The following is a 27,225-nucleotide window of genomic DNA, read 5'->3' as shown; positions in this document are numbered from 1 at the left end:
CCAGTCCAAATTAAACAACAGCTCAAATCATCCTAAACAGATTTTTGTTTATTGGATCATGAATGTACACACATGCAGCAGTGTCCATCTGCAAAGGCAGGTCTTGGTGGGACAGGTGCTGGAGGAGCAGCCACGGGAGCTGTGTTGGTGAGAAGAGCAAGAGTGGCTGTTTGATGCAGCCAGTGCCCTCAATGATCCTGGGACAGAGCATCAGTGCCAGAGGCTGCAATGTCACCCAGGGCCTCCTGCGGTGAGGTGGAGTTCTGGGAGGCTTCAGAGGTCTCTGCTTTGTGCCTGTGTTTGGACTGCCTTCCTGAAGGCTTGGAAAAGTCTTGATTTTAGTAAAGATGCTGTGAAGGCATAGCTAGGTTCAGGCCACTGGAGAGTGGATCAGTGCTTTTCAGCGGGGGAAAGCACGGAGCTGGAAGTCAGGAGGTACATTGCTTATCCCACTCAGAGTTGGGGTTATGCTGAGCTCCTGGGGGTTGACAACAGTCTTCAAAGTAAAGTTCTGCAAGATGGTGGCTAAGAATAAGAATATCTCCATTCGTGCCAGGCCCTCTCCTGGGCATATTCGTTTTCCTGGAAGTGAAAGCAGCAAATAGAACTCAATGGGAGTTTCTGAGTAGAGCAGAGTTTGTGCTAAGCAGCTGTGTTGCACAGCTTTGTGTGCTACACACAGGCATAGCAACGAGACAACTGTCAGGGTTACAGAGGGCATTTTCAAGAGAAGAATTTGTTGGCAAAAGACCCCTGACAGTTTGGATGGGTGTGTGAAGGACAAGAACAGGAGCAGGAGAAGACTTAAGTGTGGAGGGAACATGACAGGAGTCAAGATGAGAGAGAGCAGGGTGACATAAAGCACAGGTGAGAAAGTGGAGGGTCAGGCCTATTGATAGGTGAATGGTTGCATGTAGCCTAAGAGTTACTTAAAAGGTGCTGGGGAAAAAGTGGAGTTGTCACAAAAAGATTCGTTCAGGATGACCTGGGTGGTTGTGTAGGCAGGGGACCAGGTATTTTAGTGCCAGTGGATCCCATTCATGTCATTACATTGACAACTCCTAGCAGGAGATTTGAGAAGCCATCAGGCCTGAAGAAGATGGGAGATGCCACTGGAGATAGGAGCAGCAGTGAGGAGTTATCCAGAGAGCAGTAAGCCCCAAGGCAACACCTGTGGGACGGTGTTGGGAAGAGGCAGTTGAATGTTGCAGGGAAAGGCAGGGTGGTCACCAGAGGGGGAGGCTGACAGAGAGAGGAAAAGGGCAAACGTGTGCTTTACCTGCTGAGAAGGGCATGAAGAAGTTGCTCTTCCTAAAGCTGCCATCCTTATTCAAGAAATGTTCAGGATTGAACTCATGTGGGTTTGGAAACTCTTTACTGTCATGGAGGACAGAAGCGAGGACAGGGTAAATCGTGGTGCCCTAAAGTAACGCAAGGAGAGCAGAACATGAGAGGAAGGCAAATGAGATCACTCAATCTGCCTGCCTGCCAGGGCATCTGCTTCCCTGTATAACCCTACCAGTGCCTTTGGTTTCCCTTTGGAGACCCTTCTTTGGAGGAGGCATCTTTAGGGAGACCCTACTGAATGCCACAGCAATTGTTGGCTGCTCTTCTTGAATTCTCCCTCTTGTCTCCAGAGCATTCATTCTGGCCTTGCTCTGGTCATCAGGGGACACCCCACCTAATTCTTCTCTTTCCTGGTGTTCCACAATAATGACTTTGTAGATGTACCATGTCCCTTCTTTCTGAGAGTCCAAAATATCCAAAGGACACAAGGCTGTGGAAAACAAGCTCCTGTGGAATTCCCCTCTCCGCACAAATTTCTCCTGCCACAATCCTCTACCTTCCCACGTGCTGGCCAGCCATTAACAGGGCCTGGACTATTCAGCAGCGATGACACAAGAGTTCTCTGCTGGTAGCCGAGCAGTTCTCTAGGTCCTGCCTTCTGATTTGACACAGAGAGCTGGAAATCACACCACCAGCAGCCCATGTACTGCTGTTTCCCAGCTGCCCACAGTCTCCCAGAAAAGCCATGAGCACTGCTGCAGCAGGCCAGGCCAAGCCATGGGCTGCTCTGGCCCACCAGCCTGCCTCTGGCAGTGGCCAGCAGAGACTGCCTCAGGAAGTGTGCTAGAGCAGAGCCAACAGCTATGGCTGGCTCCATTCAATGCAAACATAACCTGCAGCATTTTGTGGCTCAGAGTCTTTCTGTGCTCAATAACCAACAACTGACTTTGCTCCCAAGCATGTGCCCAGGCTATCCTGGATGGTGGTGAGCTGCTCCTCAGCTTTGCTGCCTGTTGTGTGAAGAATCACTGCTCTGGGTGTTGGTGAACCCACTGTGCTTCTGCTAATGTAAAAGCAGAGCAAGGGAGCAAAAGTGTTGGTCAGAGCTACTGTTTTAGTCTTGGCCCATGGAGCATCAACAAGAGAGTGCAAGTCAGCTACAGCTGCCTGAGGATAAAACCCTCTACAAAGGGCTGGGTGGAAACAAGGTCAGGCCACAACAGCTCTACCTTGTGGCTTGTAACTGACTGACCAAGAACTGCTGTACTTGAGGGAGCTAACCTTTGGAATGATGTAGTCTCTGAAGCTGGTGTCTTTGGTCACAGTGTGAGGGAGAGACAGGGGGACAAAAGCGATGAAGCGCTGGATTTCATGGACCACGGCATCCGTGTAGGGCATCTGGGTCCGGTCAGCCACGCTGGGTTTTCTTGATCGTCCTACTACCTGGTCAATCTCTTCTTGAATTTTCTCTGTCGTGAGAGGCACAAACCATCAAATGGGTAAATAAAACCAAAGCTGTCTAAATAGGTTACCCTTAGCTGTTTTCAAATCACAGATGGCAGGAGCATTAAGTTGGTTTTGATGTTGACTCCAACACATCTCCCCTGCTGCCCATGCAAAGGAAGTTCTCCAATTGATTTGGCTAAATAAAGATGTGGACACAGTCAGGTCCCAGAGAGAGAGAAAGAGAGAGATGAGGGGAAAATCTGGGAGGGGGATGTGCTGTTAGTCTTGTGCCCAGCCCAGGAGAGGAGCTAGAGAGGAAGAGGTCAAAACTGGTACCTTGTATCTTTGGATATTTGATAAGAAGCAGAAGCCCATATTTTAGTGTGGCGCTTGTTGTCTCAGTTCCAGCAATGAACAAGTCAAAAGCACATGTTACCAGGTTCTTCATGTGGAAACTGGAATTGGGACGATCTTTCTCCTAAGGAAAAGGCTTCGTTATTTCTCTGGGTGAGCTAAGTGGCTCTTTCTCATGTCATCCCAGACCTTCCTTTCCTCCTAGAGCTGGGGCATTTCTCTGCTAAGGTGCAGCTGCCATCTGGGCCACTGCAATGCAGCCTTGAGCAGTAAACTCAATGCCAACCTCCTTTGAAGCTGTGCACTCAATGATACACTGCTGCTTGTCTGCTGTGCCAGTTGCTTTCCAGTGAAAGAACTGCAAGACCAGACTGAAAAAGTCCCTGTGTTTTGGTGAAAGCAGAGCAAGCTCTCCTTCTCCCAACAGCTGCACATAGTGGTGGCTGTGCAGAGTACGCAGACCCAGAGCTATAAGCTCTAATACAGGCAGTATCTGGGATACTGTTGCTGTTTTCCCATTGCACAGCTGACTGGGAAGGGATCATCCCCATGTCTGTGTTGCTGATGAGAGGGAAGGACTCAGCCTAGGTGTGTTTGGGGACAAGCTGGGGCCATCTGTCTCCTTACCTCCTGCATTTTGCTGAGGAAACAGTCGATGTAATCCTGAGGGGAGTTGGGATCTAGGGAGGCTTGGTGCAACTTCACCTCCTCTGCTACAAAGGCTTTTAGAGCATCAAATTCTGCAAATACATTGTTGTGTGGGCCAGGCAGGTAATCCAAGATACTTGAGAACATCTGGTAGAGCTGGAAGGAAAGAAACAGGAAGGTCCCTAGTACGACATTTGCCCCATCCTTTGATATCACCCAAATGCCCAGGAAAGCCACAACCCTGTCAACTGAGACAAACAGACTATAAGTCTGAGCAGTCTGGCAGGGCTTGTTTACTAGTAGTAGTAGTAGGAACCTTAAAGTGGAGAAGAAAGGTGTCCAGAATTATTGGGAACTAGAGCACATAGCTGACAAAGCCAATTCCAGCTTTGGTGAGGGAGTTTCCTGCTCTTGAATAAAATGCCTTCAGTGCAGCAGAGCATTGATGGTGTCTGAATTAGAAGACTCAAATAGAACTTGATTGGGAAGGAGGCCTCCTGCTCCCCTGGGAGAAGGTTGCCACTGTGAAATGTCTACTGAATGTACCTGTCCCCAGCTGGAGCTCATCATCTCAGTGATGTTGTTCACGTTGCTCATCAGAGCCAGGAACTTCTTGTCTTTATAATCATATCGTCTCCCAAAGACAATGGAGCATATGACATTGGAGACAGCACAGCTCAGCATGAAGGTTGCGTCAAAAGGTGTTCCTGTGAATTTAGAAAAGTTACAGACTATTAAAAAACCGCCATGAAGTGTTGTATGTCTGCTTGTGTCTACTGTGGGTAATCTGAACTCTGCTTGTTCGTGGAAATATCAGATCAGTCTCTGACTGACACAGAAGCGTCCTCCGAACAGAACAGGTCATGGTCACAAAACTGTTATGGCTTCGTAATGAGGGGTAGCTGTGCATGGACCAAATCCACAGGAACTTCATTCCTTGCTAAAGATGTGAACTCCCTTAATACAGCCTCTTTTGTTTCAAACATAAAATAGATTGAAAATAGACTGTACCCTTTGTTTTGTGGATTTCCTCCAGCAAGTAGTCAGATTCCTCCTGTATCCTCTCTTCAATGCTCCTCTTCCCCATTCCAAAATTCCGCAGAGCGGTGAGAGAAAACCGCCGGACGTGCAACCATGGCTCGTTGTTGCTAAAAACAATTCCTGCAGAGGAAGAAGGATGCCTGTTTTCGGCATGCTGGTGTGAGATGAACGGTGGCTCATGGTGACAGTGAATCGTGTCCCTGGAGAGCACTGACATGGCAGCATCACAGTGTGGTTTGGAGGTTCTGCAGTCCAACTGCCTGCTTTTGGCCTTCTCTGCTACATGCCTGACATCCTTGTGAATAATTCATCACTCACCCATACACAGTTTCCCTTGCTGCTGCTGGTGGCTGCTGCCCCTTGCCATTTCCCTGCACATCTCTGAGAACAATCTGGCCCCCCTTCTCTGCCACCTCCCACCCTTTCAGTGGCTGTAGCCCTCTCTGGCTTCCCCTCTCCAGGTGGGTTGCACTCACCCCTGGCAGTTTTCCCTCATGCAAGGTACACTCCAGCTCTAATCTGCTGAACACATCCTCAGCCCTTCCCTTCTTCTTCAGAAGGAGCTCAGTCAGCAAACTTACCTAATCCCTGGTTAGCCCTGTCTCCAGTTGGCTCACGTCCTCTGGCAGCAAACTCGTCCGCGCGATCGATCAAGGCTTCTTTCACCACATCGTATCCGTGCAGCACCACCACTGGGTCAGAGCCCATGTGCACTGTGAACACGGGTCCATACTCTTCACTGAGCTGTAAAAATGCAAGAGAGAACATGGCCATGGAGCAAATTGTGAGGAAGAGCAGGAAAGTCTCCTTGCTGCTGCCTCCCATAGTAGGCGGTTAGCCTCCCACATTGGTAACATCAAGATTTGGTTCTCTCATGATAAATGTGGCTGTGCAGATGGGTCCCACGTATCAGGCCCTGAACAACATGGCAACAGCAATGAGGGGAAGCAGCTGCAATGCCCATGCCTTTTCTGCTTCTCTGGAATTGCAAGTCATTGAGCCATAGCCACAGGCTGACCCCAGGCACAGGTCCCACTCATTTCTCACCCACAGCAGAAAGAGAGAAGAAGAAGAAGTGGCCTTACCTTCTGGAGGGTTTTGGTCATGTTACTTGTTTTCATCTGCAGCAGGTTACCTAGAATGGGAAGGGGAGCTGGTCCTGGAGGCATCTTCCCCTTCCCAGACCTTCCTTTCCATGCTGCAAAGGAGAGCAGGCAAGCAATGCAAACCAGGAGGACAACAGTGGCTCCTCCCAGGAGCTCCATTTTCATCTGTGGCTCAGGAGGGAGTGACTCTGGCTGTCAGAATCTCAGTTTATATGCTGAAGGTCTGTGTTAGCTCAAGAGCAGGTTCTGGGTCACATGGCTGAGTCAGTCAATATTTACTAGTCAATCATTTGTTAGATTGCCCTGTGTTATGAAACTAAGACTTTTATTGGTATTAATTATTCATTGAAGACACACCTTATCTCAAACAAATGCAGATGCCAACCAGCAGAGGTTAGGAAATCTGTAATGTGCTCACATAACTTATTTTTTTTTACCTAGTGTTAATTGTTAAGGAAATCATGGTAGGGGCACACTGTCCTACTGAAGCACTCACAGATATTCACTGTCACAAGAGCATCTTCCAAGTACTTCAGTGACATTTGGGTTTTCTGTTCTTCCCTACGGATTGCACCAGCCCTCAGTGGTGTGAGCCATCCTTCATTCTTCCTGAAAACTTCCTGATGTTATCATTAAAGTTCACACTGCATGTGATTTGCCAAAGAACATGCAACTGTGTTTTCCTCAGCATTTGCACAGCAAGAGCCTCAGTCTCTCTCCCTAGGGGTGACTGGCTTCACAAGAGAGGAGAGTATAAAATATCAATCTAGCAATGCTAGAAAGGTCTCCAGACATGACAATAGACAAGAAAGGACTTGCTGATTGAGGCAAAATGAAGATGTCAGAAAAGGGGATGAGACATTGAGACTCTGACTTCTTCAAGGGCTCCTAGAGGAGAAAAAGAGAAAAACACAGAGAAGAGAGAAACCCAGAACTTGAGAGAGTCTCTGGGAAATGGCTTCCCATGCTGGGACAGAGATGCACTTGTCTGAGGCTGGGTATAGGCCATTGCAACCTGGCAACTGGTCCTTGCACTTACCAAAGCAGCTCATCCAACCTACTGCTGGAAGCTGGCACGCACACATTCTGGTTTCGTTGAAGTCTGACTCCACTATGAGGAGTTCCCTAGGTGCTCTGGGAGACAGCAGAGCATGTCTGGTGTGTTGCAAGGGCTTAAAAAAGAGCTGCAAGCTTCCTGCCCAAATTGCACAGGGCCTGTGTCCGGGGGGATCCCAAGGCAGTGGCAAGGGGTGGTAGAAACAGCCCTCAGGGCTGTGCTCAGCTTCTTCAGTCTGGCCTTAACTCACCGTCTCTCCCAAACTCTGACACATTTGCAGGCAAAGCTGATCAGAAGGTGTTGCAAGGATAGGGGATGTGGGACCTGTTGGGAAATAGCAAGAGGCCTGGGTGAACTGAGTGCTTCCTTGGGACAAGCTGTGTTTGCTGCAGAGCAGTGTGTTAAGGTGAGCTTCCCTTTCACTCAGAGGAGCTAGTGAAGATCTCCTTCCTTTGCAAAAGTTTTTGTACCTTCCCTTCAGAAGGGAGTTCTAAGTCATCCTTATTCTCTTGGATGGGTGCAATAATTCTCCAGTTATTCATTTTAAGTCTTAATTTACTTCTTAGAGAGCCATACTCAATACTTTGGTGGAAAAACCAAATTGTCAACAACTTTTGGCTACTTGCTGGTCTGCTGGCCACATTCCTGCATCAGCTCAAATGCTGTCAGGTCAGTTCATGTAGGTTCATGTAGGTTCATGGAAGTTCATCTACTGAAAGTGAAGTTCATGAGAGTTTGCACTTCCACATGAGGTAGCTGCCAGCTAGCAGAGTTCATGACCTTTCCTCCTTGTCTACAAAGTTCTCTTTTGTCCATGACACTCAGACTAGTGGTCCACAGAGAGGTTTTCTTCACCTTCCTTCATCCTCTGCATGTCTTTCCTGTCTGTGGTGGTCTTGGCTGCCATCTAAACTGGTGCTTACAGCTGGGTCGCTATAATGCATGGGAACTATCAAAAGGATGAGGAAAAGATTTCTGAGGAAGAGAGACCTGCTAGTTTCATATCAGCTAGGCTGCTTTCTGCTTTCCACTTTCCATAACAACTTCTTTCAAACAAAGCACTTAGCTTCCCTGAATTTCAGGCTCATCTGAAGAGCCTCCCATCCCTACATGATCAACCACAGCTATTTGGTGTCTGTGTAGGAACTAGGAAGGGGCAGTTACCTGACAACATTCTCAGCACAGGTACTCCTTGGCAGATCTACAGCACTTCTGGGGTTCTTATACATAGAATTATTCTTCAAGTCCATGTAGACATTTCTTCTGTCAGCAGATGTATTGATGGGTTAAAGTATAATAAAAGTACTTCCCTATAGCTCTAAAGTACTTTATTGATTTTTACCCAATTATCAACAGGTAATGTAATCAAAGGGAGCATTTGGCAGTCATTCAGTGATGATGTGATTTGAGCATGCACAGTGCTCAGCTTCTAAAGAGATGGAGCCTCTCTCCCTGGCAAAGTCCAAATGTTTTCCATGGGTGTCTCTCCACTGTTGCTGCCTGGTGCCTGGGCAGGCTCTGTGGGGAGCAGCTGGTTCATGAGGGCTGCTCAAGCCTCAGCCATGCAGGCAGCCTGCCGAGATCCATTGTCTCCATCTCCTGTTGTGCAGAGCTGCTGACAAGGTCTTACACTTTGTGGAGCAGCCCTCCTGGTTGGTGCATGAAATTAGCAGAGGCAGGCACAGGGACCTTGTTGAGCAGCTGGGATCGTGGCACCTTGTACAGCTGTGCAGCAAAGGTGGGCTGTGGGCTGAGGGGGAAGAGCAAAGGAAATGCCTCCCTCAGACTCAGCTGCTGCCCACCCACCATGCCTGTGAAGAGGGCTGGCTGGGGCCAGGGAACTGATGCTGTACAGTGCTGTGCAGACATCCAGGAGCTGGAGGGTCTGCTGAGGGCAGAAGTGTAAAGACATTCACAGTTCCATGACATGAATGCAGAAACATGCATGGAAAGATGGACAAAGAGGCATTCGCTTGGTGTGGCTGCCTGATGTGTGGCTGGGGAGAAGACTCTCCATGGCACCTTGCACTTACAGGCAGGCCATGGTTGCTGGCAGGCAGAGTTTCCTCTGGGATCACAGAGGCTGCCCTTGCCTGTGTTTCAAGCCCAGCTCAGGGGCCCACCTGCCAGTTTTTGGGGGAAGGGGTCCCAGAGAGCACACCATCCTGCCACTTAGCAGCCAGGCCTGAGCCAGTCCTGCAACTATCCCCACAAACACACTGCAAACAGGGCTGTAAGTCCACAGCCACGAGTGCTTATGGGGAATCACCACTGTTTAGGTGTGCAAAGCCTTCTGAGCTCCGTGATTTCTCACAGATTTTATCTGGAGGGCACTTTCTGTGCTTTTAGGTCAGCCCCTGTGTCTGGAATTTGAACCCCTGTAGTCTTTAAAAGACTAAAGGAGCATTGTCACTGTTTCTTGCACTCATGGCATGTAATGAGCAATTAGAGCAGGAATAGAGAACATGGGGAGAAACAAGCAGGTTTCCTATATGTCCCAAATGTGGGAAGGACTCAGGGTAGGAAAGAAGCTTTGAAGACCCTCCTGGGGCTCTACAGTATGAATACCCATCTCTTGACATGAGCTCAACTCTTGCCCTTTGGTTTCCTCCAAAGAGTGCAAGCAGACTCTGCTGAGTTCAGGTGAGGGCAATGGAAGGTGTTTAACTGCTGGGCTGGGTCCACCTGGGCACTTCAGGGATTTCTAGTCCCAGCTGGCTCCACAATTTAAAAGGACTGGGCTAAGAGCCTAGCAAGAGAGCAGGTTGGGTGTTGTAGGGTGGTCTAGGGCTGCTAGATCAGGGGCTGTGCTCCTCTGGGCGTTTCTTGGTCCTCTGGCTTTGGTTCTGGGGGATCATGTCAGTGTTTTTTCTGATCCTACCCTGCTGACTTGTGGCCAAAAAAGCTTGCCGCTCACCTTATCTCCAGGCTGGAAAGGGAATGCTTCATTTGTGCTGACTACTTGGGGTGAGGCAATATCAAGAGGCATTTTTAGCCATATCTTTGCCCAAGTGCAGAGGCGCACGGAATGAGAGGAAAGGAACAGGTTGTGATGTGAAGTGCTGTTGAACTTCACTGAAGTTCTGTGCATCTTGCATAATCAGGGGGCTGTTTATATGACACAGCAGTCAAGGACTTGGTGAAGTGCTGTGCCTGGGTCTAGATGTCTTGGCTGCTGGATTCTCTCACTGCTGTTCCAGACCCTAATATGGCCTAGGTCCCTATTTCCTACAGAAAGGATGGATTGTAGTGGGTCTGATCTGCAATGTGGGACTCTGAAGCCTCTGCTGCTGTGCCCCCTTTCCCTAGATCCTGAAGGGAAGGCACATGTTCTGCAGAATGACTCCAGCTGTGGATTCTTGGTATCTGGGACTTCAGAGGGCTCCAGGAAAGTATTGGTCTCTTATGCAGGCTGTTATGTCTTTGAGTGGGTGAGTGGCCTTAGGGATTCTGCTGGGGCTGTACCTACTGCTGCTCTGACTGCTCTGACTGGTGTGGCTTTCCCCTAGGATCACAATTACCTTATACTGGTTGGGCTTGAAGGAACAGATGCTGCTGAGCAAAAGGTTCTTCATGAGCAGGCACTGCTCAGGTGCTCTGTGGACCTTCCTGGTAAGATAGAAGCACTTGGCAGAATCTTGTGCTGGTGAGTGCCGTTCCTTTCAGGTGGCTGCTGCTATAGTAATTTTGGGGGCTAGGAAAGGGGACTTTCTGCTGTGCAGAAAACTCCATGAAAAAAGGTTTGGACATAGGAGCCACCAACTTGCTGGGGACTTGTGCCTCTCTGCAGGGTCAGCAGGTGAATTTGTGCATTGTGTCTCCCAGCCATATTCTGGCTACATGAGTTCCTGCAAGTTCAGGGATTGAACTGGAGACTGGGTACAATGATTTCCTAAACTACCAAGAGTTGATCTAGATAGCTTTTTCTTGCCATATCTAATGTAAGTCCAGTTTCCTGTACATGGCCTCAGGGGCAGTCTCTGCTCCATGGAAATGCAGGTCCGTCCTGAGCAGGCTTCTTGCCTGATCCAGGCCATGTGTTTGACCCTCACCTAACACTCACTTCCCTTGATGTGTATGCAGAGTCACCAGGACTCCTCCAACCCGTGTCCTTCATGTCTTTATCCCCCTGCTCTCGTGCTTTATCTGCAAAGACCTGCTGTTTTTTCCAGCCCTGGATGCTCCAAGCAGTAGTGTCTGCTCAGCTGTTCCCAGCCAGGACCAGCTGCCTTGTGCCTCCCTGCCCATCAGCCAAGGGAGACTGTGAAGCATGAGGCTGCTGCTATGATTCCAGAGACAAGGTGAGGCCTTGAGTTCAAAGGCTGCAAAACAGGGTTTCTCACTTTGCTGGCAGGACAAGCCAGTGCTTGGTGTGTACCACTCCTGCAGGTGGCTCAGGGCTATGTTTTTGGCTGCCAAGAATATCATGTCCCAGTCAAGTGTCCAGCATTTTCCACTGTATTGCAAAACACCTGGTTTTATACCCAGCATCTGTTGTTACAACTGGTTGCACTTGTCTTGCCATACTTGACACTTGTTTTGTGGGTTTAAGGCAGAACAACTTGCAGGACTTGCTGGTCTTGCTTGTGATGTTAGAGCCTCCTTTCCCTCACTCTTATCTCTAATATAATCCACTGATTATATCTTTTTCTCCAGTGACAGCTCATTGCACACCTGATGGCCAGTTTTCCATTGCTATTTCTCAAGATGTGACCCTGCCACCTCTTGCCCTGGACTCAGTGCAACTGGCCAGTGGACACAGTACTGGCTGTGTCCCTGTCCTAACAACCAATGCCTTTGTTGTGTACCAGTTTCCACTCTCTGCCTGTAGCACTACTTTTCAGGTAAGAGCTGCAGCTGTTGCTAGGCTGGAAGAGCTGGAACAGCCTGACGTGGCTTTGGCTGCTTAATGAACATCCTACAGACTTCCACAGGCCAAATGCTGTTCTCCAGCCTCATACTGATGCAGCCTGACTTTACCACAGTGATGGTGCCTATCTGTCTTTCCAGATGACTGCAGACCAGGCCATATATGAGAATGAGCTGGTGGCAAGCAGCGATGTGAAGACTGGGAGCCTTGGCCCTGTCACTGGGGATAGCATTTTCAGGTATTACCCTGGGGCTGATGTTGCTGGGTGCCCCTGGGTTCAATGTCACTAGAGAAATTCCTGCTTGTCACAAGCTCCGAGCTCACATGAGGGTGCTGGAGTAGGTTGAAGACTGGTGTATCTCTAATTAGTAGGTATAAAGCTGATAATGTTCAATGACAATCTGCAGATTGTCAAATCTAAGCACTAAAGAGAATTTCAAGTATTTGTTAAAGGGAAGTGACAGAAGAAAGGGGCTATAACTAATAAAAGTGGATGATAGGGAGTATCAGAATGGCTTTTCTTATTTGCCTGATTTGGAGCTTTCCTTTCCCACCAGGTTACATGTCTGATGTACTTATTCCATCAGTGGGAGTTTCATTCCCTTGAGTGTTTAGGTCTTCACGTTGCCAGCACTCCCTGCTGTGTCCCAGCCAGGCCCTCTGTCTTTGGAGCTGCATGTTGCCTCAGGTAGGAGAGGTTTGCAGGACCTGCTCAAGGCTCCCAGTGCAGGGCTCTGGTCTCTGATGAGTAACAGTGGAGTATTGATGGGCTAACCTAGCACTGCTTCCCTGCCATGGTCAGAACTTATTGATATGGTTAGAAAGGATGCCTGTTCCTGTTTCTTCCTGCTCTTAAAAGGCTCTTGGATTTCTTCTGTCCCAGATGGAAGCTATACTTCCTACTATATGGACAGTGACTACCGTGTTGTGAAGACTCTGAGAGACCCTCTTTATGCAGAGGTCAGGATCCTTTAGAGAACAGACCCAGACCTGATTTTAGTTTTGCACCACTGCTGGGCAAAGGTGCAAACCAACCCCCCAGCAACTGCAGCAGTGGCCACTTTTGGTGGATGGGTAAGTAACTTATAAAATACTTTGGGTCAGGGGAATAACTTGCTCTTTTTCACTGCTTACCTTTCCTCCTCAGGTGCCGTTATGCAGGGGACAACTATCAGACACAGCTGATGTCTCCAAGTTTCACCTCAGGACTACTGTTACCCTCTCATTACCAGCGTTTCATGCTCTACACATTCACCTTTGTGGACTCCACTTCCCATGAGAAACTCTCTGGGCTGGTAAGATCCTGTCTTGCCTGCCTAGTTTCACACTGAAGACAAGTAAAATGTGTGAGCAATAGGAAGCACTTCATGACTATGAGTCTCTTGGCCTCCTTGGGGGAGTGGGGCAAAGACTAGGAAAATCCTCTGCTGAAACACAAGAGGAGAGCTTGATGCAAAAAGCCTCATTCCCTGAAGTGAATGTGGTAGAGGTAGAGACATCACTTTTGGAGTGTGACAGAAAATGTGCCTACTATAAGGATAGTTTACCTAAGCAAGTGCTAGTTTGGCTAGTGAATTAGCTTAGGGTGTGTGCTCTAGCTACGCTAATCAATATTCTCTAAAGTACATTTCTTGGCCAAAATGACTTGGAAATAAACTTTGAGTACCTTTTGAAGCATCGGGGCTCTGAATCCCATTGAGATCCTCCAGTTAAGTCACATGAAATTCACCCTGCCTTGTACTGTTTGCTCTGTGCTCCTGAGAGCGACTAAAACACCAAATTGGTCTCAGCTGTACTTAACAAGGTTCCGAGTGAAGTGGTGCCCGGGCAGCAGTATTGCAGGTGTCAGGGAGAAGTGCTGTAATGCCACATTGGACCGAGATTGCAAGTGTAAATGGTGTAAAAGTTTCGAAGCCGCCTTGGAGCGGACAGCAGAGGGCTCCAAGGCTACAGCCTGGATGAGAAACAAGCGGAACAGACCTTCCTGCCTTCCCCCTTAGGGACCAGGCCCGTGGTACGGAGCTAACTCTCCCCTTAGCAGCCCATATGGTGCTGTGGCTTTGGATTTGTCCCTAAAACAGTGTTGAAAACAGATGTTCTCGCTGATTGCTGAATAGCACTTGCAGAACACCAAGACTTTCTCTTCATTCTGCTGTCTCTCAACCCCAAGTGAGTAGGCATGGGACAGGCTAGGACCTGGGAGGCAGCAGAGCTGGCTCGAAGTGGCCAGAGGAATATTCCGTGTGTACAATTTTATGCTCAGCAGTGTAAGCAAACATTGAGGGATTTGATCTTCCAGCATAGCTCATGCCCCAACTGCCTGGGCACTGACCTGCCTGTAGGAGCTGGGTGGGTGACTTGCCTTCACTTGTGCTTTAGCTATTTTCTTCCCTCTTCTCCTCTCCTTCACTTATTTAACTGTCTTTACAGCTACAGGTGTTCTTGCTTTTGCTCTTCCCATTATTTTTCTGCCCTGCTGGGGCAGAGTAGGGGCAGTGAGCAAGCGGCTGTGTGGGTGCTTAGCTGCTGGCTGAGGTCAGTGTGCCACTCTAGGATATCACCAGGCCCCAGAGGGATTTCAGGCTGTGTTCCATTTTTCTCTAGGTGTACCTGCACTGCAGTGCTTCCATGTGCCACCAGTCTGTAAAGGAGTCCTGCATCACCACTTGTCCTTCCAGAGTCAGGAAGTGCCTTGGCCTTCTGCTCCCTAGCCCAAGGGGCAGCAAGGGCCTAGTCTCCAAGCTGGGGAGTAGGAGACATGTAGCCTATGGAGTAACTCCCTTAAGGCATGGACAGCTTGACAAAGCATTTCCTGCTCCTTTCCACTGACCAAGAGCTCTTCTTATGCCAAAAAGACAGAGGTGTTCATGGCCTCTTAGCTCTATGTGGTCTCACACGGAAACTGTGCCTTCAGAGCTTCCTGTGTGTTGAGAAGCTGACCTGGACAAAGTTTGCTGACCTTCAGGGCTCTGTCTCTTCTTACCCACAACCTTCACGTTGCTCTGTAGGGGGTAAAAGGAGTGCTGAGCATCCTTTCCAGGAAGGTACTTCCCATGTCTCCAGCAAAGGCCCTGTGATTTTCCTCCAGGGTGAGCTAAGACAGGACACAGCCAAGGATGGCCTTGGTAAGTGTGGCAGCAGAGCAGGGGAAGGGGGCTGGTCTAAGGCTTTTCTACAGAAAGGCTGAGCCCCTAAGGCATCGCTGTGCCTCACTGGGAGCATTCATTGGGGTGTCTCTCCCCACAGGAGCAGCTGTGCATGCTGCAGCCCCCTGGGCTCTGGGATTTGCTGCTGTGGCAACTGGAACAGCTCTGTGTGTGGTGCTTGTGGTTTCTGTGCTGTGGCAAAGGAAGGTGTCAGCCATGCATGAAATCAATGGATTGCAATAAAGTGACTGTCCAACCCATTTGTTTGGTGGTCCCCCTTCCCTTGGAGACTCTAGCTGTAAGACTTCATTTGCAAGACAAAAATTACCCCAGTGCCAGGGCAAGCTTTCCAAATGCTCTGATTTCATCTCACTTGAATTCTTCTCTGCGTTTGATATTATCTGTCTGCCTTGGACAAACTGGCGACCTTGTCAAGACCTGGGCTGCAGAGTGAGGCAGGATTGGTGCTGGGTGGTGTTGGCATTTCTGTTAGTGAATATAGTGGCTTTCAAAAGTAGTGACCTAGGCTCCATTCCAACACTGAGCAGAAGTGCAGCAAAGCTCACTCCAAGCAGATCCTGCAGCTGCTTCTCTGGAGATTCAGAGCCAGTATTTTGACTGTGCTGCGGAGCCGGGACTTGCCCACTTGTCCCTAATTCACTAGTTAAGGTAGGGCTGGAAAGCAAGGATGCCAATGCAGTATTCAAATGGGCCTTGCTAATGATGCTGTGGATGAACTTGCCTTTCTTGCCCTAGAAACGGAAAAGGGTAGGTGGCATTTTTCTGGTGAATCAGAACATGGAAACTTCATATCAACTGGAAAAGAAAAAAAAAGGGGGGGCCTAGGTGGCCCTTCTGAAATTCGGGGGGGGAAAGAAAAGTCTAACTTTACTTAGTGCCTCCTCATATGCATTCATATGACAGCAGGCAGTTAGGAGTCTTCAAAGGTCTTGGGTCAAAGCTAATTTGACATTGCTGTTGGCATAAGAGCGCTTTTCTTAATTTTTAACATATTTCGTTTAGATGAGAATAAAACCTTGCAATTTTGAGCATCTGGAGTGGTTCAGTGTGGTGTTGTCAGTCCCAGCAGCTGGGCAGCAACCCTCTTGGCTTTCTGAGGTCCTGGGTGAAAACAGCACAGCAAAGCTCTCCAGGCAGTAGAGGGGAAATGGGGCTCCACCCCCTCCTTCCTGCCCAGCCTGGGGGAGCTCTGGTGCTTGCACTTACACTGAGCTCTGCTTATAGCTGATGGAGTAGTCTGTGAGGGGAAGGAAAAATGCTTTTCCCTCTTTTCCTCTATGGCTTGATTAGAAATGCTTCCTGTTAAGGGCAGGAGAGAAGCCTTAATTGTATTGCTTTGGAGCCTTTAAAAGGGAGGAGTAGCACTTACATGTGGAAGCAAAGAACTGATCAGTAGCTTGCTTGAGGCAGCAGATGTTGTTCTTTCTAATTAGGTTCTGATGATCCTGTGTGGTTGGAGGGTGTTAATGGGTGGTGGCATCTGTGTTTTAATTCCTTTCCTATTTCAAGAAACTTCAGGAGTAATCTTGTTCAGGCTGTCTCAGGTCGGGGTCTTCAAAGATAGGAGCAGTTGTTAGTTGTAGTGAAGTTGTTTATTGCACGAATGCATCAGCCTCAAAGGCAAAGAGTTCAAGGTATTGAAGTCCATGCTCAAGTATGAAAGTCCGTGCTAAAAACTTTCTGGCAGAGAATCCCAAGTAAAGGCTGCAGCTGCAACAACTCCTCTCTGGCATGGAGTCCCAGATTCTGCGCAGGAACAGTGGCAGCAGCAGCAAGAGTTGTTCCCTGGCATAGAGTCCAATGTTCTGAGCAACAGGAACCACAGCCTTGTCTTCTTCTTTCTTCTCTTCTTGTTATTCTTTCTTCCTTCCATCCCTTTCTCCCATCCCTTCACCCCAATGGAGGGGCATTTTATTCATAAAACATCCAATCAGCTAAAAGCACAATTCTCAAGCATTATTTCTAAACCAATCTAAACTTAATTCTAATGTGCTCAAGTAGTATGGAAGTAGTGTCACTTCTTAAAAACCTACTTATATAATATTATCTATTTATGCAATATACAATCTTTTTTCTTAGTAATATTTACATTTATAAGTTTATCTATTTACGTGGATAGTTCTATCTATTTATGCTTCTATTTCTATCTGTTCTAGAGAGCAAATCAAGTTCTCCCATGATTTTATTATGTCTGGAGCCACATTACTGAACTTCAAATTCAGCCTTAGGGCCTTTGCTAGCTGATGCAGTTTCTTAAGGCATTTAAAATAGATTTCTACTTACTTAAAACTGTACCGTACATTTACACTTAGAATTTAAACCTACATCTCTATTTCATATCTATGTGGCTTAATATGTATTAATTTCTCTAAAGGCTTTAATTCAACCCCTGCATTTATTTATCTCTCTGAGGAACTCAAAGAGGCTTGCATTGCAACATCTCTCCCTCCTCTTTGAACCATGTGGATTCCCTTAATAGCATTGTTGATCATTTCTCAAATGCATTGGAGAAAGGAAGACACCATGATTAGGACAACTGTTATGATGACTAAAATGTATAAACCCCTTTTTAGAAGCTCTTTCACCCATGAAGTTAAATTCCATCCATCAGACTATCTAACCAAATTCTATCATCATTTCTAATCTGTGATACACCTTCCTTGTATGCTTTTGTAAATAGAGTCTGAGCGATCAGATAGATTTGTACAACACATTCCTTCAAAATCCTCACATCCATGTCCATGTGCTAATAAGAGAAAATCAATTGCCGCCCTGTTTTGCAAGGTTGCATGTCTGACACTGTTGACATCTGTTAGCGTATCACTCAATGCAGGGGAGGTAGAATTGAACTCCTTACTCAGCCAACACCCTGGTCGATCTAATTGTTTCAGTGCCACTGCTGAACTAAGCTGTGGCAGAAGAAGTGATGCTGAGAACCTTTTTCCAAAATTCCAAGGTTCCAAATCGTCTTTGCAGTCTGGCTCATATTGACTAATAGATCTTTTGCCTTCATGTTTCACTTTTGCACTGGATGTTAGCAGAGTAAATTTCCTGATGCTACATGGTCCACCTATGAGAGGTGCCAGGATAGCAGGTCAAATCCTACCTCCACAAATGAAAAACATTCTGTTGTATGCTGGCATTTTCCCCTTCCTCAAGGGGCTGAAACTACTTATTATATTCCTTGTTCTGCCACCTGCTGTTTGGGTCTACTGCTAATACTGGAAAGGAACTTTCCTATGGGCCTTTACGTTTGCATTGGCTTTTGCAATCAAGGGAGCATTTAGAAAGTGGGGCAGAGAAATAAGTTGGCCAGCCCAAGGCCTACATTGTTCCATGTGTTGCTCACATTTGCGGGGCTGAGATGCAGGCCTGCAGTGATAAATATCAGGGGCCTGGGAATTAGTCTGAAAGCATTTTTCAAAGGACCAGCTCATTTGCTACACTACAGCCTATGGCCTTCTGCAGCAGGTGCCAAACACCCGAGACGTCATTTGGCAGACAGGCTGTAGGACACCGTTGCCCTCCAGCCCTGTGAGCTGTCCCGACTGCTGGTGTGCTGTGGCTGCTCTGGAGCTCCTTGCAGGCAGCAGCAGTGAGCACAGTGGATGACAAAGGCAGCATCCTTGCCTAGGAGGGAGAGCCCTTCCCACAGGCTGCCGGCCACAGGCTCTGCAGACCTACTCTGCAGTGCAGCAGCAGATGTGGGCACTGCCCCAGTCCAAATTAAACAACAGCTCAAATCATCCTAAACAGATTTTTGTTTATTGGATCATGAATGTACACACATGCAGCAGTGTCCATCTGCAAAGGCAGGTCTTGGTGGGACAGGTGCTGCAGGAGCAGCCACGGGAGCTGTGTTGGTGAGAAGAGCAAGAGTGGCTGTTTGATGCAGCCAGTGCCCTCAATGATCCTGGGACACAGCATCAGTGCCAGAGGCTGCAATGTCACCCAGGGCCTCCTGTGGTGAGGTGGAGTTCTGGGAGGCTTCAGAGGTCTCTGCTTTGTGCCTGTGTTTGGACTGCCTTCCTGAAGACCTGGGAAAGGTGGGCCAATGCTCCTGCTGTTGATTTGAGTAAAGATGCTGTGAAGGCATAGCTAGTTTCAGGCCACTGGAGAGTGGATCAGTGCTTTTCAGCGGGGGAAAGCACGGAGCTGGAAGTCAGGAGGTACATTGCCTATCCCACTCAGAATTGGGGTTACGCTGAGCTCCTGGGGGTTGACAACAGACTTCAAAGTAAAGTTCTGCAAGATGGTGGCTATGAGTAAGAATATCTCCATTCGAGCCAAGCCCTCTCCTGGGCATATTCGTTTTCCTGGAAGTGAAAGCAGCAAATAGAACTCAATGGGAGTTTCTGAGTAGAGCAGAGTTTGTGCTAAGCAGCTGTGTTGCACAGCTTTGTGTGCTACACACAGCCATAGCAGTGAGACAACTGTCAGGGTTACAGAGGGCATTTTCAAGAGAAGAATTTGTTGGCAAAAGACCCCTGACAGTTTGGATGGGTGTGTGAAGGACAAGAACAGGAGCAGGAGAAGACTTAAGTGTGGAGGGAACATGACAGGAGTCAAGATGAGAGAGAGCAGGGTGACATAAAGCACAGGTGAGAAAGTGGAGGGTCAGGCCTATGGATAGGTGAATGGTTGCATGTAGCATAAGAGGTACTTAAAAGGTGCTGGGGAAAAAGTGGAGCTGTCACAAAAAGATTCGTTCAGGATGACCTGGGTGGTTGTGTAGGAAGGTGACCAGGTATTCTAGTGCCAGTGAATCCCATTCATGTCATTACATTGACAACACCTAGCAGGAGATTTGAGAAGCCATCAGGCCTGAAGAAGATGAGAGATGTCACTGGAGATGGGGGTAGTAGAGAGGAGTTATCCAGAGAGCAGTAAGCCCCAAGGCAACACCTGTGGGACGGTGTTGTGAAGAGGCAGTTGAGTGTTGCAGGGAAAGGCAGGGTGGTCACCAGAGGGGGAGGCTGACAGAGAGAGGAAAAGAGCAAATATGTGCTTTACCTGCTGAGAAGGGCATGAAGAAGTTGCTCTTCCTAAAGCTGCCATCCTTGTTCAAGAAATGTTCAGGATTGAACTCATGTGGGTTTGGAAACTCTTTACTGTCATAGAGGACAGAAGCGAGGACAGGGTAAATCGTGGTGCCCTGAAGTAACACAAGAGCAGAACATGAGAGGAAGGCAAGTGAGATCACTCAATCTGACTGCCTGCCAAGTTCAGACTCTGCTGAAACCAGTGCCTTTGGTTTCCCTTTGGGGACCCTACTTTAGAGTAGACAGATTTGGGGAGACCCTACTGAATGTCACAGCAGTTGTTGGCTGCTCTTCTTGAATTCTCCCTCTTGTCTCCAGAGCATTCATTCTGGCCTTGCTCTGGTCATCAGGGGACACCCCACCTAATTCTTCTCTTTCCTGGTGTTCCACAATAATGACTTTGTAGATGTACCATGTCCCTTCTTTCTGAGAGTCCAAAATATCCAAAGGACACAAGGCCGTGGAAAACAAGCTCCTGTGGAATTCCCCTCTCCTCACAAATTTCTCCTGCCACAATCCTCTACCTTCCCACGTGCTGGCCAGCCATTAACAGGGCCTGGACTATTCAGCAGTGATGACACAAGAGTTCTCTGCTGGTAGCTGAGCAGTTCTCTGGGTCCTGCCTTCTGATTTGACACAGAGAGCTGGAAATCACACCACCAGCAGCCCATGTACTGCTGTTTCCCAGCTGCCCACAGTCTCCCAGAAAAGCCATGAGCACTGCTGCAGCAGGCCAGGCCAAACCATGGGCTGCTCTGGCCCACCAGCCTGTCTCTGGCAGTGGCCAGCAGAGACTGCCTCAGGAAGTGTGCTAGAGCAGAGCCAACAGCTATGGCTGGCTCCATTCAATGCAAACATAACCTGCAGCATTTTGTGGCTCAGAGTCTTTCTGTGCTCAATAACCAACAACTGACTTTGCTCCCAAGCATGTGCCCAGGCTATCCTGGATGGTGGTGAGCTGCTCCTCAGCTTTGCTGCCTGTTGTGTGAAGAATCACTGCTCTGGGTGTTGGTGAACCCACTGTGCTTCTGCTAATGTTAAAGCTACAGAGCAAGGGAAGGAAAAGTGTTGGTCAGAGCTACTGTTTTAGTCTTGGCCCATGGAGCATCAACAAGAGAGTCCAAGTCAGCTACAGCTGCCTGGGGATAAAACCCTCACAAAGGGCTGGGTGGAAACAAGGTCAGGCCACAACAGCTCTACCTTGTGGCTTGTAACTGACTGACCAAGAACTGCTGTACTTGAGGGAGCTAACCTTTGGAATGATGTAGTCTCTGAAGCTGGTGTCTTTGGTCACAGTGTGAGGGAGAGCCAGGGGGACAAGAGTGATGAAGCGCTGGATTTCATGGACCACGGCATCCGTGTAGGGCATCTGGGTCCGGTCAGCCACACAGGGTTTTCTTGATCGTCCTACTACCTGGTCAATCTCTTCTTGAATTTTCACTGTCATGAGAGGCATAAACCAACAAATGGGTAAATAAAACCAAACCTGTCTAAATAGGTTACCCTAAGCTGTTTTCAAATCACAGATGGCAGGAGCATTAAGTTGGTTTTGATGTTGACTGGAACACAGCTCCACTGGTACCCATACAAAGGAAGTTCTCCTAGTGATTTGGCTAAATAAAGATGTGGACACAGTCAGGTTCCAGAGAAAGAGAAAGAGAGAGAATGAGTGGAAAACGTGGGTGGGGGATATGATGTTAGTCATGTGCCCAGCCCAGGGGAAGAGCTGGAGAGGAAGAGGTCAAAACTGGTACCTTGTATCTTTGGATATTTGATAAGAAGCAGAAGCCCAAATCGCAAAGTGACGCTTGTTGTCTCAGTTCCAGCAATGAACAAGTCAAAAGCACTTGTTACCAGGTTCTTCATGTGGAAACTGGAATTGGGACGATCTTTCTCCTAAGGAAAAGGCTTTGTTTTTCCTCTGGCTGAGCTGAGAAAAGTGGCCCTTTCTCGTGTCATCCCAGACCTCCCTTTTCTCCTAGAGCTGGGGCATTTCTCTGCTAAGGTGCAGCTGCCATCTGGGCCACTGCAATGCAGCCTTGAGCAGTAAACTCAATGCCAACCTCCTTTGAAGCTGTGCACTCAATGATACCCTGCTGCTTGTCTGCTGTGCCAATTGCTTTCCAGTGAAAGAACTGCATGACCAGACTGAAAAAGTCCCTGTGTTTTGGTGAAAGCAGAGCAAGCTCTCCCTCTCCCAACAGCTGCACATAGTGGTGGCTGTGCAGAGTACGCAGACCCAGAGCTATAAGCTCTAATACAGGCAGTATCTGGGATACTGTTGCTGTTTTCCCATTGCACAGCTGACTGGGAAGGGATCATCTCCATGTCTGTGTTGCTGATGAGAGGGAAGGACTCAGCCTAGGTGTGTTTGGGGACAAGCTGGGGCCATCTGTCTCCTTACCTCCTGCATTTTGCTGAGGAAACAGTCGATGTAATCCTGAGGGGAGTTGGGATCTAGGGAGGCTTGGTGCAACTTCACCTCCTCTGCTACAAAGGCTTTTAGAGCATCAAATTCTGCAAATACATTGTTGTGTGGGCCAGGCAGGTAATCCAAGATACTTGAGAACATCTGGTAGAGCTGGAAGGAAAGAAACAGGAAGGTCCCTAGTATGACATTTGCCCCATCCTTTGATATCACCCAAATGCCCAGGAAAGCCACAACCCTGTCAACTGAGACAAACAGACTATAAGTCTGAGCAGTCTGGCAGGGCTTGTTTACTAGTAGTAATAGTAGGAACCTTAGAAATGGAGAAGAAAGCTGTCCAGAATTATTGGGAACTAGAGCACATAGCTGACAAAGCCAATTCCAACTTTGGTGAGGGAGTTTCCTGCTCTTGAATAAAATGCCTTCAGTGCAGCAGAGCAGTGATGGTGTCTGAATTAGAAGACTCAAATAGAACTTGATTGGGAAGGAGGCCTCCTGCTCCCCTGGGAGAAGGTTGCCACTGTGAAATGTCTACTGAATGTACCTGTCCCCAGCGGGAGTTCATCATCTCAATGATGTTGTTTACGTTGCTCATCAGAGCCAAGAACTTCTTGTCTTTATAATCATATCGTCTCCCAAAGACAATGGAGCATATGACATTGGAGACAGCACAGCTCAGCATGAAGGTTGCGTCAAAAGGTGTTCCTGTGAATTTAGAAAAGTTACAGACTATTAAAAAACCGCCATGAAGTGTTGTATGTCTGCTTATGTCTACTGTGGGTAATCTGAACTCTGCTTGTTAGTGGAAATATCAGATCAGTCTCTGACTGACACAGACGGATCCTCCAAACAGAATAGGTCATGGTCACAAAATTGTTATGGCTTCGTAATGAGGGGTAGCTGTGCATGGACCAAATCCACAGGAACTTCATTCCTTGCTAAAGATGTGAACTCCCTTAATACAGCCTCTTTTGTTTCAAACATAAAATAGATTGAAAATGGACTGTACCCTTTGTTTTGTGGATTTCCTCCAGCAAGTAGTCAGATTCCTCCTGTATCCTCTCTTCAATGCTCCTCTTCCCCATTCCAAAGTTCCGCAGAGTGGTGAGAGAAAATCGACGGACGTGCAACCATGGCTTGTTGTTGCTAAAAATAATCCCTACAGAGGAAAGGAAGAGGAATGACCTGTCTTGGGCATGCTGGATGGGAGATGAACAGTGGCTCATGGTGACAGTGAATCGTGTCCCTGGAGAGCACTGACATGGCAGCATCACAGTGTGGTTTGGAGGTTCTGTAGTCCAACTGCCTGCTTTTGGCCTTCTCTGCTACATGCCTGACATCCTTGTGAATAATTCATCACTCACCCATACACAGTTTCCCTTGCTGCTGCTGGTGGCTGCTGCCCCTTGCCATTTCCCTGCCCATCCTTGAGAACAATCTGGCTCCCCTTCTCTGCCACCTCCCACCCTTTCAGTGGCTGTAGCTCTCTCTGGCTTCCCCTCTCCAGGTGGGTTGCGCTCACCCCTGGCAGTTTTCCCTCATGCAAGGTACACTCCAGCTCTAATCTGCTGAACATATCCTCAGCCCTTCCCTTCTCCTTCAGAAGGTGCTCCATCAGCAAACTTACCTAATCCCTGGTTAGCCCTGTCTCCAGTTGGCTCACGTCCTCTGGCAGCAAACTCGTCTGCGCGATCGATCAAGGCTTCTTTCACCACATCGTATCCGTGCAGCACCACCACTGGGTCAGAGCCCATGTGCACTGTGAACACGGGTCCATACTCTTCACTGAGCTGTAAAAATGCAAGAGAGAACATGGCCATGGAGCAAATTGTGAGGAAGAGCAGGAAAGTCTCCTTGCTGCTGCCTCCCACAGTAGGCAGTTAGCCTCCCACATTGGTAACATCAAGATTTGGTTCTCTCATGATAAATGTGGCTGTGCAGATGGGTCCCACGTATCAGGCCCTGAACAACATGGCAACAGCAATGAGGGGAAGCAGCTGCAATGCCCATGCCTTTTCTGCTCCTCTGGAATTGCAAGTCATTGAGCCATAGCCACAGGCTGACCCCAGGCACAGGTCCCACTCATTTCTCACCCACAGCAGAAAGAGAGAAGAAGAAGAAGTGGCCTTACCTTCTGGAGGGTTTTGGTCATGTTACTTGTTTTCATCTGCAGCAGGTTACCTAGAATGGGAAGGGGAGCTGGTCCTGGAGGCATCTTCCCCTTCCCAGACCTTCCTTTCCATGCTGCAAAGGAGAGCAGGCAAGCAATGCAAACCAGGAGGACAACAGTGGCTCCTCCCAGGAGCTCCATTTTCATCTGTGGCCCAGGAGGGAGTGACTCTGGCTGTCAGAATCTCAGTTTATATGCTGAAGGTCTGTGTTAGCTCAAGAGCAGGTTCTGGGTCACATGGCTGAGTCAGTCAAGGTTTACTAGTCAATCATTTGTTAGATTGCCCTGTGTTATGAAACTTTTATTGGTATTAATTATTCATTGAAGTCACACCTTTTCTCAAACAACTGCAAATGCCAATAGAGGTTAGGAAATCTGTAATGTACCCACATAAGTTTTTGTTTTACCTAGTGTTAATTGTTAAAGAAATCATTGTAGGGGCACACTGTCCTACTGAAGCACTCAGATATTCAGTGTCATAAGAGCATCTTCAAAGTACTTCAGTGACATTTTGAGTTTTCTGTTCTTCCCTATTGATTCCACCCTCTGTGAGCCATCCTTCATTCTTCCTGAAAACTTCCTGATGTTATCATTAAAGTTCACACTGCATGTGATTTGCCAAAGAACATGCAACTGTGTTTTCCTCAGCATTTGCACAGCAACAGCCTCAGTCTCTCTCCCTAGGGGTGACTGGCTTCACAAGAGAGGAGAGTATAAAATATCAATCTAGCAATGCTAGAAAGGTCTCCAGACATGACAATAGACAAGAAAGGACTTGCTGATTGAGGCAAAATGAAGATGTCAGAAAAGGGGATGAGACATTGAGACTCTGACTTCTTCAAGGGCTCCTAGAGGAGAAAAAGAGAAAAACACAGAGAAGAGAGAAACCCAGAACTTGAGAGAGTCTCTGGGAAATGGCTTCCCATGCTGGGACAGAGATGCACTTGTCTGAGGCTGGGTATAGGCCATTGCAACCTGGCAACTGGTCCTTGCACTTACCAAAGCAGCTCATCCAACCTACTGCTGGAAGCTGGCACACACATGTTCTGGTTTCATTGAAGTCTGACTCCACTATGAGGAGTTCCCTAGGTGCTCTGGGAGACAGCAGAGCATGTCTGGTGTGTTGCAAGGGCTTAAAAAAGAGCTGGAGGCTTCCTGCCCAAATTGCACAGGGCCTGTGTCCGGGGGGATCCCAAGGCAGTGGCAAGGGCTGGTAGAAACAGCCCTCAGGGCTGTGCTCAGCTTCTTCAGTCTAGCCTTAACACTCTGCCTCTCCCAAATTGTGACACATTTGCAAGCAAAGCTGATCAGAAGGTGTTGCAAGGATAGAGGATGTGGGACCTGTTGGGAAATAGCAAGAGGCCTGGGTGAACTGAGTGCTTCCTTGGGGCAAGCTGTGTTTGCTGCAGAGCAGCGTGTTAAGGTGAGCTTCTCTTTCACTCAGAGGAGCTAGTGAAGATCTTCCTTTGCAAAAGGTTTGTACCTTCCCTACAGAAGGGAGTTCTAAGTCATCCTTATTCTCTTGGATGGGTGCAATAATTTCCTAGTTGTTCATTTTAAGTCTTAATTTACTTCTTAGAGAGCCATACTCAATACTTTGGTGGAAAAACCAAATTGTCAACAACTTTTGGCTACTTGCTGGTCTGCTGGCCACATTCCTGCATCAGCTCAAATGCTGTCAGGTCAGTTCATGTAGGTTCATGTAGGTTCATGGAAGTTCATCTACTGAAAGTGAAGTTCATGAGAGTTTGCACTTCCACATGAGGTAGCTGCCAGCCAGCAGAGTTCATGACCTTACCTCCTTGTCTACAAAGTTCTCTTTTGTCCATGACACTCAGACTAGTGGTCCACAGAGAGGTTTTCTTCACCTTCCTTCATCCTCTGCATGTCCTTCTGTCTGTGGTGGTCTTGGCTGCCATCTAAACTGGTGCTTACAGCTGGGTCACTATAATGCATGGGAACTATCAAAAGGATGAGGAAAAGATTTCTGAGGAACAGAGACCTGCTAGTTTCATATCAGCTAGGCTGCTTTCTGCTTTCCACTTTCCATAACAACTTCTTTCAAACAAAGCATTTAATTTCCCTGAATTTCAGGCTCATCTGAAGAGCCTCCCATCCCTACATGATCAACCACAGCTATTTGGTGTCTGTGTAGGAACTAGGAAGGGGCAATTACCTGACAACATTCTCAGCACAGGTACTCCTTGGCAGATCCACAGCACTTCTGGGGTTCTTATACATAGAATTATTCTTCAGGTCCATGTAGACATTTCTTCTGTCAGCAGACGTATTGATGGGTTAAAGTATAATAAAAGTACTTCCCTATAGCTCTAAAGTACTTTATTGATTTTTACCCAATTATCAGCAGGCAATGTAGTCAAAAGGAGCATTTGGCAGTCATTCAGTAATGATGTGATTTGGGCATGCACAGTGCTCAGCTTCTAAAAAGATGAAGCCTTCCTCTCTGGCAAAGTCCAAATGTTTTCCATGGGTGTCTCTCCACTGTTGCTGCCTGGTGCCTGGGCAGGCTCTGTGGGGAGCAGCTGGTTCATGAGGGCTGCTCAAGCCTCAGCCATGCAGGCAGCCTGCCAAGATCCATTGTCTCCATC

General features: G+C 48.0%; 1 protein-coding gene and 1 pseudogene across 3 annotated transcripts; one reads left to right on the top strand and one right to left on the bottom strand.

The window, feature by feature from the left end:
- Window positions 1-27: 27 nt before the first annotated feature.
- On the bottom strand, window positions 28-25,870 carry LOC135306496 (cytochrome P450 2C9-like). 3 transcript variants are annotated; one of them, XM_064430590.1, is made up of 9 exons: window positions 24,578-24,848; window positions 24,074-24,236; window positions 4,747-4,896; window positions 4,282-4,442; window positions 3,715-3,891; window positions 3,070-3,211; window positions 2,569-2,756; window positions 1,280-1,421; window positions 28-582 (listed from the first exon to the last, which is right to left on the bottom strand). In XM_064430590.1, exons 1-9 carry the CDS (start codon window positions 24,761-24,763, stop codon window positions 401-403), a joined length of 1,491 nt encoding a protein of 496 aa, XP_064286660.1. In that variant the 5' UTR covers window positions 24,764-24,848; the 3' UTR covers window positions 28-400. The 3 variants fall into 3 exon arrangements, with proteins under 3 accessions (XP_064286660.1, XP_064286659.1, XP_064286661.1); XM_064430589.1 differs by lacking the exons at window positions 24,074-24,236; window positions 24,578-24,848 and adding exons at window positions 5,358-5,520; window positions 5,862-6,828; XM_064430591.1 differs by lacking the exons at window positions 28-582; window positions 1,280-1,421; window positions 2,569-2,756; ... (2 more) ...; window positions 4,282-4,442; window positions 4,747-4,896 and adding exons at window positions 18,720-19,292; window positions 19,990-20,131; window positions 21,271-21,458; ... (2 more) ...; window positions 22,991-23,151; window positions 23,456-23,605 and having other exon boundaries at window positions 24,578-25,870.
- Window positions 8,747-15,335, top strand: LOC135306021 (zona pellucida sperm-binding protein 4-like; annotated as a pseudogene).
- Window positions 25,871-27,225: the final 1,355 nt, after the last annotated feature.

The sequence above is a fragment of the Passer domesticus genome, chromosome 8 (genome assembly GCF_036417665.1).
Source record: "Passer domesticus isolate bPasDom1 chromosome 8, bPasDom1.hap1, whole genome shotgun sequence".
In the NCBI taxonomy this organism is placed as follows: Eukaryota; Metazoa; Chordata; class Aves; order Passeriformes; family Passeridae; genus Passer; species Passer domesticus.
Note: the sequence above shows the minus strand (reverse complement) of the source record. Positions and strands in the feature narration are given on the sequence as shown.

Excerpts from the sequence above, each read along its gene's own strand:
- LOC135306496 (XM_064430591.1), bottom strand. The coding sequence starts at position 24,763 with ATGAAAATGGAGCTCCTGGGAGGAGCCACTGTTGTCCTCCTGGTTTGC. Across the intron at positions 21,915-22,422 it reads TCCTCAGCAAAATGCAGGAG|GAGAAAGATCGTCCCAATTC; the intron begins GTAAGGAGACAG and ends CCTTTTCCTTAG. Across the intron at positions 20,132-21,270 it reads GAGACTACATCATTCCAAAG|GGCACCACGATTTACCCTGT; the intron begins GTTAGCTCCCTC and ends GTGTTACTTCAG.